The sequence below is a fragment of the Callospermophilus lateralis genome, unplaced genomic scaffold, assembly GCF_048772815.1.
Source record: "Callospermophilus lateralis isolate mCalLat2 unplaced genomic scaffold, mCalLat2.hap1 Scaffold_96, whole genome shotgun sequence".
Classification (NCBI taxonomy): Eukaryota; Metazoa; Chordata; class Mammalia; order Rodentia; family Sciuridae; genus Callospermophilus; species Callospermophilus lateralis.
In genome coordinates this window covers 2,122,505-2,135,530 of record NW_027517776.1, presented here as the reverse complement: position 1 = coordinate 2,135,530, position 13,026 = coordinate 2,122,505, and the positions used below count along the sequence as shown (strand labels likewise).

The 13,026-nt window shown below is 34.9% G+C and overlaps 1 protein-coding gene across 1 annotated transcript; it reads right to left on the bottom strand.

Moving 5' to 3' along the window:
• Nucleotides 1–5,250: 5,250 nt before the first annotated feature.
• LOC143389217 (centrosomal protein of 290 kDa-like) lies at nt 5,251–10,428 on the bottom strand. The gene is made up of 4 exons (XM_077108581.1): nt 10,285–10,428; nt 6,747–6,800; nt 5,862–6,014; nt 5,251–5,340 (listed from the first exon to the last, which is right to left on the bottom strand). The coding sequence occupies exons 1-4, from the start codon at nt 10,426–10,428 to the stop codon at nt 5,251–5,253; spliced, it is 441 nt and encodes a 146-aa protein (XP_076964696.1).
• Nucleotides 10,429–13,026: the final 2,598 nt, after the last annotated feature.

Below are 13,026 nucleotides of genomic sequence, written 5' to 3'. Positions count from 1 at the left end.
GGCGGCCGCGGCCGCCGGAGGAGGAGGAAGGAGGCGGCGGCCGGAAGGAGGCGGCGGCCGGAAGGAGGCGGCGGCCACCTGAGGAGGAGGAGGAACGATGCGGCGGCAGGAACGAGGAAGGCGGCCGCCGGAGGAGGAGGAGGAACGAGGTGGCGGCCGCGGCCGCCAGAGGAGGAGGAACGAGGCGGCGGCCGCGGCCGCCGGAGGAGGAAGAAGGAGGCGGCGGCCGGAAGGAGGCGGCGGCCGGAAGGAGGCGGCGGCCGGAAGGAGGCGGCGGCCACCTGAGGAGGAGGAGGAAGGAAGCGGCGGCAGGAACGAGGAAGGCAGCCACCGGAGGAGGAGGACGAACGAGGCGGCGGCCGGAACCCGGCGGCGGCCGGAACCCGGCGGCGGCCGGAACCCGGCGGCGGCCGGAACCCGGCGGCGGCCGGAACCCGGCGGCGGCCGGAACCCGGCGGCGGCCGGAACCCGGCGGCGGCCGGAACCCGGCGGCGGCCGGAACCCGGCGGCGGCCGGAACCTGAGGAGGAGGAGGAACGAAGCGGCGCCAGGAACAAGGAAGGCGGCCGCCGGAGGAGGAGGAACGAGGTGGCGGCTGCAGCCGCCGGAGGAGGACGAACGAGGCGGCGGCCGGAACCAGGCGGCGCCTGAGAAGGAGGAGGAACGAGGCGGCGGCAGGAACCAGAACCAGGCGGCGGCCACCTGAGGAGGAGGAGGAACGAGGCGGCGGCAGAAACCAACCAGGCGGCGGCAGGAACGAGGCGACCACCTGAGGGGGAGGAAGGCGGCGGCGGCCGGAACCAGGCGGCGGCAGGAACCAGGCGGCGGCAGGAACCAACCAGGCGGCGGCAGGAACGAGGCGACCGTCTGAGGAGGAGGAACGTGGCAGCGGTGGCAGGAAGGCGGCGGCCGCCTGAGGAGGAGGAACCAGGCGGCCACCTGAGGAGGAGGAACCAGGCGGCCACCTGAGGAGGAGGAGGAACGAGGTGGCGCCAGGAACCAACCAGGCGGACTTTGCCGGCGCCGACCCCGCGCCCCCATTGCCTTATCTCCTGGCAAGAAGGAAGCAGCCGCTTCCACCACCCACAGGAGCCCAGACCCGCTGCCTACCTCGAGGTGGAACGAAGCTGCTGCTGCCGCTGCCAACCTTGCAGATTCCAGCCTCCTGCCTGACCTCGCCGGGTGAGTAGATTTGCTTGTGTATAACTACCCCACAATAGACTTTTGTCATTTAAGAGGGCTGCAGGAAATCTTTGCCTGTTATATTTAGGAATACAATGACAAGGAAAGTGTTACTTAGAATTTTTATTTTATGTTTATGAAAGTGTGCTTTTTTTCCATGTAAGTTTTTATTAAAATTTTATTAAAACATTTTTATTAAAAATAAAATCTTTAGGTAGCTCATTAAAGTTATTACCACACTTTGAGTTCATTTCACATTGTAATAGGGTATATCAGGACTAAAATATTATATAATAAATCTTAATAACAGAGTAGTAAGATGTTTTTTAAAAGTTTTGAATAGTTTCTCTTTAATTCCTGACTAAAACAATGGCTATATTATCTACATCAACATAGAAAAATAAACAAAATGATTCTAACTTTAACCCTTACTCTAATTTTTTTCTTGAGCTGAAACAAGAAATTACAAGACTTTCTCATAAACCTAGTAGTGGAAGTCACTAAATTAGACACAGGTGATAAAATAAACAAACGTTCACACTTTTAACTTTGATAAAAGGGATTAACAAATGAAAATCTGAGAAGGTTTTACCTGTTGTAGAGCCATAATATTACTTTTATCAGCATCAAGCTGGGCATTTTTAAGTTTTTCCTTCAGATTATGTAACATTTGCTGATATTCAATTATTTCATCATCTTTAGAAGACAATATTAACTAGAAGTAAACAAAATATCTGTGACACAAAAGACAAACTATTCCTCACTTACGGTTAACACCATTAGCACATTTAAAAAAACATAGGAAATACAAATCTTTGAACAAGAAAGTATGACCTTAATTCTCTTTAATGTGAAGTTGAAATAAAAAAGATTAAAAAATGCACACTGTAATTTTTACATTTTCAGAATTCAAATTTTAAAAACTCAACTCATAATTCCTTCCTAAATCAGAACTTATATGTTCTTCCACATTATTACATAAGTTTTATACAACTTATCTATGAAATGAGCATTAAAATGCCACTGAGAAGAATAAAGTATCATAAAAGTGGTTTTTTTTCTTAGAGGGATTGAATATCATAAAAATGTTTACGCTAAATCAATCTATACCTTTTATACATACCCAATAAAAAAGTAAGATTTTTTAAAAGAACTGAACAAGCTACTTCTAAATTTCATGTAAAAGTTGCTCATAAAAGTCTAAAAACAAAAAAACAATGAGAACAGCATTTACTTTTACATGAAATAATTAAACAATAATTTTAGATAACAGGTGAAATTAATTTCATAAAAGAGAGTCCAAACAAATCTAAAAGTCAACAGGAGTTTTTGTATGGTAAAAAATGGAACTATATTTCAGTATGAAATGAAATATTCAAAAAATGATGTTTCAGTAATAGGTCTGTGGAATCCATATTACAATCTTTATACCAAAATGAATTATATATGCTTCAAAGACTTAAATTCGAACAAGGAAACCAAAAGACACTAGGAAAAAAAAAGAAAAGAAATGAGAAAACAAGTACTTAGAAGCCTTTCTAATTATGACACAAAGGTCAAAAACCATTAGAAAAATCATAAATTTAACTAATTAATATTCAAAGAAATACCATTTCATTGAATAATTGTCACCACCTCAATAACATACTTGAGTAGTCTGTATATTCTAATCTTGCACCAAAGAAAGTTTAGTAATAAATTATTTCTAAGTAATACCAGCACATTTTTTGAAAGAAGCTTCACATATTGTTGCATCCCATTTTTTTTTTACAAAAATAATTTGGCATAAAGTCTGTGAAAATTATGCAGCAAAATATTGTACTTCATATTTAAAAAAATACTTAAGCCAATACATAAGCAACAAACTGGAGAAATATACCAGCAACAAATATCACAATTACATATGGCAATTTATTTTACCAACCATACTTGTATATTTAAAAAATAAAATACATTCAAGGATATTTATTAAAACACTGTTATTAACAGTAAAAATTGGAAACCACTTAAATGTTACACACAAAGGAATCAATTATAAATACACATATGACAAAATTTAAACAGCCATTAAAAACAACAAAGCAATACTATATATACTGAGATAAAATAATTATTTAAAGATGTAAGTCAAAAAATTATGTTACACATATTATCATATGATTTCCCCACCAAAAAATTTAATTTCGTAAAAAAACAAACTAGTTTTTCCAAGAATTGGTCAATTATAGCTCACAGATAAAATCTGATATGCCACTTGTTTTTGTAAAAAAGGTTTCACTGGAAAACAGTCTTATTCATTGATTTGTGTATTGTCTATGGTGGTTTTCACATGTTAACAGCAGTGTTCAGTTACAAACAGACTAGATGGACTTAAATATTTACTCTCTAGACCCTTACATAAAATTTAGTGACCCCTAATTGATTTTTCAGGCCTCACTTCCATTGCCACTGTTTTCATTTAAAATACTTAATTATATGAGTTTCCTAGATGATAACCAATTCCCATTGCCAACAACATTTACATGATCCCTATTAAAAGCAATGACTCAAGAAGAGAGTTTTTAAAATAAGAATTACTCATTCAGCCATCTCATGTTTTTCAAATATATAACTATCAAAAATCCAGCTTCTGGCATGGAAAGGCTGCAGAATTGGTTGAGATTGGAGGGTGGTAAGGAGAAAGAGGTGAATTTTGAAAAGGCTTCCCAAGTGATTCTGATAGATCTCTTCTCCTACTCTTAATCCCACTGATTAACCCTGACTTGAAAGCACTCACTCAATAACAAATGAGCAAAGACTACAAAGCTTTTCTGAGACTTATAACACCATCAATTAAAAAATAAATAAGTAAAAAACTTGAAAATTTTATTAACTTATAAGTCCTTTATACAAAAATAAAACTTAAATTTAAAACCTAAAATAGAAAATGAAAATGCTATTATATAAGTTGAGAAAAGCACCTTCCATTCTTCTACTTTTGCATTGACAGCTACCATGATTGGATCATCTTCTTCATTTTTTTGCTTTCAGAAGATCTGTAAGTTCCTTCACCTAAAAGGTAACAATTATTTCAAGAAATGGTACTAATTGTTGTAACATAAATATATTTATTACATATGAATATTTATATATACTCAGATGTACCACATTACATAATCTATTACTAGAGTAGCCCGTAACATATGATGGTTTCTGTATCTTTATACAGGTTGAGCAATACTAATCCAAAATTCTGAAATTTAAAAGGCTCCAAAATTATACACTTTTTGGCAATGATGGAATGCCACAACTGGAAAATTCATGCTGAACCTCATGTGATATATGTCAATTGAAAGGCAAGTACACTAAAAATATTGCCTAACATTTTTGGGGTATGAAACATAAATAAACTTAATATTTATATGTGGATCTTGTCTCCAAGGTTTCTCTTTACACATATACATATATTTCAAAATCTGAAAAAATTCAAAATCTGAAACACTTCTGTTAACAACCATTTCAGATAAGGAATACTCAACCTATAGTTGCACAATTTTCTTTAATTACTAGAGAATTGTATTTTTTAAACATTATTCTACTTTTTAAATAAGTTTATGCCCATATAAATAGTAAACAATGTATTGATTTCTAATACATTTATATATATTTATATTATATTCATTTTAAGATCTAAAGCTAAATGATATGACTTTCAAAAGTATCAAGGGAAAATTACCTATTAAGGTCTAAAATGCATAAACAGGACTTCCATCTATATGTTTATTAAAATGTCACTTACATATTCCTAGATGGCAAGAATTACAAGATGTTTGTGAGGGAAATTCAAAACACATATGGACAAGAATATCATGAGGACAACATATTACAATATTAAGAAGAGAGACAAAATTCACATCCTAGAAAGTTAAAGTGCTTCCAATAAACAGTAATGAAACAACATGAAGTTTTAAATAAACTATCTTGACAATAATTCTTACTTGAAGTCTATAATGATCATTTTCTTTTTTTAACTGGTCCATTATATTATCAGTCTGATGAACAATAGCTTTCATTCTGTTATATTCATCGGTCATCTTTTCCATTTCCTGTAAGACTCTTCTAGGTTTTTTCTCATTTCTTGATTCTGAACTTCAATTTTCTCATTAGCTTCTGTTAAAGTCTAAAAAAGTTTATGATTTTATTATGAGTTTATGATTATGATTTTATTTTTATTTTTTGGCAGTACTGGGGATCGAACCTAGGATCTTGCACATGCTGAGTAAGTGCTCTACCACTGAGCTAAACCCCCTGCCCTAAGAGACACTATAATTTTCAAAAAAGTTTTAAATAAAGTCAAACTTAATCTAAGTTAAAATTAAATGGAGACATTAATAACGCACTGCACAAAAGAAAATTCTTTATGTACCTTTAGGATAAATTGACATTAATCAATTAAATTACATTAAACATCAAGAATATTGTACACAGGATTTCAATTGTTCCCAAAATAGAAGATAGGCTTATACAAAAAGAATGAATGAAGAATTGGAACTTCAAAGATGCAATTTATTTCATGATTTATAAGTACATGATGGCCAATTTATAATGAAGAATTACATGGAGGGCTAAATACTAGATTTCATTATAGTGAAACTAAAGTTTATAAGAATAATTGCTTTAAATTGACTTTATTCATTTTACCTGAATTTCATCCAGATATTGGACAAGTTCATAGTTCTTTTTAGACAACTGTGATCGATAGTCACTGTCTTCTCCTCTTCTTGATAAAAGTGATTCTTTTTGTGAATCTATTTGTTTCTGGTAGTCAATAATATCCTGACGAAGCTGTTCATTCTGAAGGTAGATCAAAAAACAACAGTCCTTTAAGAAATTATCCGAAACAACAAAACTATATCCTCTAAATATTGCTCTCAGAACATATCTTTAAATTTCCAAGGTTTTACCACCCTTAAAGCCTCACCTTTTTCTTTAGACGTTTGTTCTCCAGAAAAGGACAGAAAAAAGGTAATTAGGAATGAGAAAGGCAATATATAATTAAAAATAATAGACAGAAATTAAAGAAAGCAAAAATAAAGAAACTTTAGGAGATTTGAGTACATTATTTTGGATAATCAAAGAAAGTAAGAATATTAACTATCAAATGAAATGAAATATTTTGATTATGCTACTACATTAAGAATAAGCAATATACAAACATTATTTGGCTCCGAAGAACCAAATAATAATTAGAATTTACAAAACTTTGTGAGAACAAAAATTATTAAAAAATGCTGAATAAAATAAGAGCAATAAGAACAGAAATCCACTCCTATATTCAATTAGCAAATTAGCAAAGAATGGATTATTGAATAGAAAGCAGGATTTTCAACACAGATCTAAGAGATGAAAGACCTGACATTTTGATTTATCTTCTAGTTCCTTGACACAAATGGTATCATAAGATCAACCAATTTAAAAGCATAAGTTACTTGGAAGATTCCATTTCTGTTTACAATATAAATTTATGTAAACTTTTTTTTAACAAGTATCTTTATTGAACCATCACAACTAAAATTTTTTACCAACCTCTCTTCTTAATTTGCTGTTTTCATTTTCTGCCTCCTCATTTCGAAGAGCCAACTAAAATGGTAAAAAAAAATAAATATGATAAAATTCAACAGCAATTTAATACAAAAACAAGTTTTTTTGGTTTGTCAATCTAAATTCTAAATCCTTTCAAATAAAGTAAAAAAAACAATTAACTATAAGGACTTCAAATCAACCTAACACAAATAAGACAAAAATCTATTCAAACTAAGGATTAGAAAGGACAAGGAAGACTCAGGTTAAAAGATTTTTAAAAAACCCATGCAAACTTAAAAACTAACCAGAACAAACAAAAAAAATATAAATTAGTAAATAAATTAAAAATTTTAAACAATTATTCTCCTTTTTTCTTCCCCATTCCCAAAAAATCTCTAATAAAATTAGTAGTTTTCTGCCAAAGATCATTATATTTTACTATTCTTCATGTCATTCATAGCTAGAAAACTCTTTGCTTCTAATTACTTAGAAATATATGTCAATGCATTAATAGTTAAATGAAGCAACCTGATATTAGACTGGCCTAGGCTAATATCTCTTGCCCATAGATTTCCAATAAAATGTACACAAGGCATTTAACCTCTTAAAATCAGTTTTTTCATTTCATATGCTGACATAAAACTAAATAAGATAAAGTCCCTTAATATAATACTCAGTAAATAGAATTTTAAAATAATATGTATATAACTATAGAGTTTTCTTCTTCACATCCAAATGATTTTACTTTTGACTGTTTTGTTTTCTCAAATAAGCAAATATTATTATAATTGCCATGATAATTTTTATCACCTACTCTTCAATAAACAATCTGATACTTTACTTTTCTATTTTCTCCTTCTTGAGAAGACAGAATGATAACGTTGTACAACCACATTTGAAAATCTACAATAAATAATCAAATGCAGTGTGTGAAACTTAATGGAACCTTGGATACTGACAGGTAGGCGGGGGTGCTATGAGAGAGATATTATTGGTCAAAAGAGGAAATTTGATTATGTACTAAATTATAATACAGAATCAATATTAAATTTCCCAAGTATGATAATTATACTGTGGTTATGCAGAATATCCTTTTTAACAGAGACATGCTGAAATGTTTTAAGTGTGAAGTTTCTACAATTAACTCTCATATAGCTCAGTAGAAAAAAAAGGCAGTGAAAGAGAAGTATTTCTGTGTGTATAAAGACAATGAAAGAAAGATAAAGCTAATGTTCAGAGTTATCAACTGGTGAATCTATATGTGGGGACTATGGATGTTTATTGTTTTTCTTACAATCTTCATGAAGGTCTGACATTTTTCAAAATAAAAAATTTAAAGAAAGTTCATAATAAAATGCAAAGTACAATTCAGATCTTAGAAGTTTGCCTGTTATTATTATCCTTTTATTTTCATCTGAAAATTAAGAAATAAACTATTGTATTCTGAATTGGAAAATTTTAACAAGAGAGAAGTCAAGAACTTAATAATAAAGTATTAATGTTACTGATGTTTTTTCCCCCTCAGCCTCTCAAATGTCACACTCTTAATGGGATTTCCTTCAAAGTATCTATTCCTCTTTCATTGCTTTATTAGGCATTTCTGAAATCCATTCTATAATCACTTTTCTGGCTTTGTTAGTATCTGTACTGATGAAAATAAATCCTCATCATCTGCCAAATGTCTTTCATGAATTCCAGATCCACAAGTATCCTTTTTGAATATGAACTCAAACTTAATACATATAAAACTAAAATAATAATCTTGGCCAGGCAAGTGATGTACACTTGCAATCCCACAGAGGGATTACTTGAGAGGCTGAGGCAAGAGAATCAAATGTTACAGGCCAGCCTCAGTGACTTAGTGAGATACTGTCTGAAAACAAAAAAATAAAAAGGGTTTGGGATGTAGTTCATTGGAAAAGTATCCCTAGGGTCAATCTCCAGTAGAAAAAAAATCTCTAAACTCCTTTTGTGTCTCTTCTTAGTAAAAGGAACTATCTACCTACCTATCCAGTAGCCTAACACATAAAAACAGGCAGACTGTCCCATTTATCTGTCTTCTCCCACCATCATTCACCATGTGCAAATACATCTACTTCTCTCAAACATGTCTATGCATCTTAATCCCATCAGCCATTACCTTAATTAAGCCATCATTAGCATCTGCCTGAATTAACACAAATGTCTCCTTACTAGTTTTGGTAGTCTTCAATTTACTCTCCACAAAGCAGAGTAAACTTTAAAAATATAGACCTGATCTTGATATCGTGTTCAAAAATTTTCCTTCGAGTACTTTTAGAAAAGATAAACAAATTCCTTAGGAACTGGCCCTTACTTCTTCAGAGGACTCTTGAGTATTAAAATTAGGAAGGTGGGAAAATACAGTGGACAAAAGCACAGACACTTGAGTAGGACTGTCTAGATTCAAATCCTGGCTTTATCATTTATTGGCTCTGTAACCATGGGCAATTACTTAACCTTTATGTATCTCTTAATTTCTTTATTGGTAACATGGTAGAAATGACATCATACGAGATAAATTTTCAAATGAAGAATAATGAATTAATGAATAATGCATAATATATATGAATTAACATAATAATTCATAATTAATGAATTGATGTATATAAAGTACATGGCACTGTTTTATCTATATTCAAGCAAAAATGAACAATAGTAGTTCCAGAACATACTACATACCTTATATCTAGATCTCAAAAAATGCTGTATTTTCTACCCCAGAATGCTTATTCCTGTTGCCACATTAATTCCTACTTCAGGTCTCATATCACTTCCCAAATCTCAACACTGAGTGACAAATCCCTCCAGAGAGTATCCCAGAGTATTTTTTTTAACTTTATATATTTCCCTATGGTATTTTTATTATTGATTGTGAAAATCTTTGAGAGTTAGATAATAGAAACTCACTGGACTCGAGTAATTAGCAGTCTTTGCTATGCTGTAAATACTTAATAAAACTGAATGAATGGTTAAGGGCAAAGTAGAAACTGCCAAAGAAACCCAGTGCCTATTAATTTTTCACACAAAACTTCAAGATCAAAGCATCCATTTCATAAATATAATTCTAATGTCCTCAGAAATATGTGCCTCCAAATATAAAGAATTAATCCTCAAAGTCACTAAAGTGCCTGGTGTGTATGTGTATGTATACATACACACACACTTTTTTTTTTTCTTTTGGTACTGGGGATTTAATCCAGGAGCACTTGACCACTGGGCTACATGACCAGACCTATTTATTTGTTTGTTTGTTTATTTATTTTTGAGCCAGTGTCTTGTTAAGTTGCTGAGGCTGGCCTCAAATTTACAGTTATCTTGCCTCGGCTTCTGAAGGCTCTTGGATAACAGGGATGTATTACTGCACCCAGCTTCCATTACATGTTAAAGATACAATGACAAAATGAATAATGATATAAAACCTTAGAGACAGTATTATCAATATTTTTAAAAAGCAAAATCAGATGTTCTACAGACATCTTAACTTGAACAGTTAAGATTCATTGAAAAAAACATGCCTTACTTGTTCATTAACTTTCTTCTCTTTTTCCAATTCCTTTTCCATGTCCTCCAATTCCCTATCTTTTTGTTCCAATTGTTTTTCAAGTTGCCGAATTTCATCACGTAAAAATCGAGTGTCCCGTCCACCTGCAGACTGCTGAGCCATCTTAAAGTAATAAACCAAATGCTTAAATTAATTGCATTATATTTGGGTGTTCAAGTCCATCAACAAGGAAATAATTATCCTGATTTACAATTTCCATTATGCTTCAGTACCATACATTTAGAATAACATTACTTAAAGAATAATTTTTTATTGTATTTTTAAAAATTTTTTATTCTAATTTGTTATATATATGAGAGCAGAATGCATTGCAATTCATATTACATATATAGAGCACAATTTTTCATATCTCTGGTTGTATACAAAGTATATTCATACCATTCATGTCTTCATGCATGTACTTAGGGTAATGATATCCATCTCATGCCACCATCTCTTTTACCCCAATTCCCCCTCCTACCTCTTTGCCCTATCTAGAGTTCTCCTAATACTCTCATGCTCTTGCTCCCAACCCCATTGTAAATCAGCCTCCTTATATCAGAGAAAACATTTGGCATTTGTTTTTTTTTTGGGATTAGCTTACTTCACTTAGCATTATATTCTCCAACTCCATCCATTTACCTGAAAATGCCAGGATTTTATTCTCTTTTATTGCTGAGTAATATACCATTGTGTATATGTACCACATTTTCTTTATCCATTCATCTACTGAAGGGCATCTAGGTTGGTTCCACAGTTTAGTTATTGTGAATTATGCTGCTATAAACATTGATGTGGCTGTGTCCCTACAGTATGCTGTTTTTAAGTCCTTTGGGTATAGACTGAGGAGTGGGATAGCTGAGTCAAATGGCGGTTCCATTCCCAGCTTTCCAAGGAATCTCCATACTGCTTTCCATATTGGTTTTACCAATTTGCACTCCCACCAGCAATGTATGAGTGTGCCTTTTCCCCCTCATCCTCGCCAACACTTATTGTTGTTTAACTTCATAATAGCTGCCATTCTGACAGGAGTAAGATGAAATCTTAAGAGTAGTTTTGATTTGCATTTCTCTAATTGTTAGAGATATTGAACATTTTTTCATATATTTTTGATTGATTGTATATCTCCTTCTGAGAGGTGTCTGTTCAGTTCCTTAGCCCACTTACTGATTGGGCTATTTGTTTTTTTTGGTGTTAGCTTTTTGAGTTCTTTATATTCCCTAGAGATTAGTGCACTATCTGATATGTGAATGGTAAAAATTTGCTCCCAAGATGTAGGCTCTTTATTCACCTCACTGACTGTTTCTTTTGCTGAAAAAAAGTTTTTTATTCTGAATCCATCCCATTAATTCTTTTTTTTTAATCCCATTTATTCTTAAGTGTGTGTCCTCGCCGGTGGCCTGAAGGAGATAGAACATGACTGTGTCTTCGATGGCGTCAATCGCTGGGCCACTCTTCTTGAGATTTCCCTAAGCTGTGCCCTGGTGGATCCGCTCCCAGGTGAGGTCGGGTTGTGGGTCAGTGGCTAGGGAGGAGTTGAGGGCTGCAATCCCGGTTTAGAGAAGCCCCAACCCTTGGGGCTGAAGGGCCTGACCCGGTTCTGGAGAGGTGGGAAGGCACCACCTTCTTTTTAAGCACGTGCAAGGGGCGCTCAGGGTAGTGTCTCCTGTAGAAAACGGGTGGGAAAAGTTTTAGCTTCATTTAATATGGGATTTGCCGTGATGCGTTGAAGTAGGGGCTGCGCAGCGATCATGGTTTAGGGCGAGTGAAGAATTCAGAGGACGCTGCATCCTCGACTCCACCGGTCTTATCCCCCCAGAGTACCTTTGCCTTCAAGGATTGAGGGGCTTCACGGAATGAAGACTGAAAAGGTAGTACGAGTGAAGGTTCTAGAAAGGAAAGGCAGTACTTATTTGGGCCACTGTGGGAGCTGGAAAGAGAAAGGCCCCCAAGATTCACCAGTACTGCTGCTGTCTCTTGGCTTGGTTCTTGAGGATGATAGTGCCTTCTCAGGTGTTTAACAATCTTACTTGTCCAAATTTTGATCATCTTGCTGCTTTCAACTATCTGTAATATAATAAGTAGGCAACTTTTCTTAGGAAGCTGAAGGCATGAAATCTAAGTGGCATTTCTAACTGTGTCGACCAATGTTTTCCCTTTCCATGTTTTTTAAAGCACATTTTTATGCTATAAATGACAGTAAATATTCCTTTCAAAAGTGGATAATACACTGTCTCTAAACCGCGTGTTTGGGTAAAACAAAAACAGCTCAGGAAAAAATAAAAACATACCAATTTTGTGAAATAAATTTTTAAAATATTTATCAGATTTGTAGGAATTATTATGTATTTACTTTTATGAAAGATTATGTCAAATATATCATTTATTCTTTGAACCAGTCCAGTAAAATTAATATTTACATTGTTCTCACTTTTCATTTAAATGAAGAAGTTGAAGCTTAGAAAGGTTATTTCTCTGCTGTGACTTAAAAAACGTAATTAAGTACAGATCTTTCTGGCTAGAGGAATGACATACCGAGGCCTCCTCAGACATTCTGGAGAGCAATATTTGTGTACTTGCTCTTTAGACTTGCTGCTTTATTAAATATTACTCTCATTTTTTAACTTTCTTGCTCAAGAAATTGAATTGAATTCTTGAAACTTAAATAAGTATCTTTGTAATTTGGCAGAGATCAAAGTCAATATTTATCGATCACATGTA

Bases quoted from the DNA above. Each gene is read 5' to 3' on its own strand.
- LOC143389217 (XM_077108581.1), bottom strand. From the start codon at position 10,428: ATGGCTCAGCAGTCTGCAGGTGGACGGGACACTCGATTTTTACGTGAT. The intron at 6,801-10,284 runs GTAAGGCATGTT...TTACCATTTTAG, and splicing joins AGAAGAAAGTTAATGAACAA to TTGGCTCTTCGAAATGAGGA. The intron at 5,341-5,861 runs GTAAAATGAATA...AAACTTTTTTAG, and splicing joins AATATCTGGATGAAATTCAG to ACTTTAACAGAAGCTAATGA.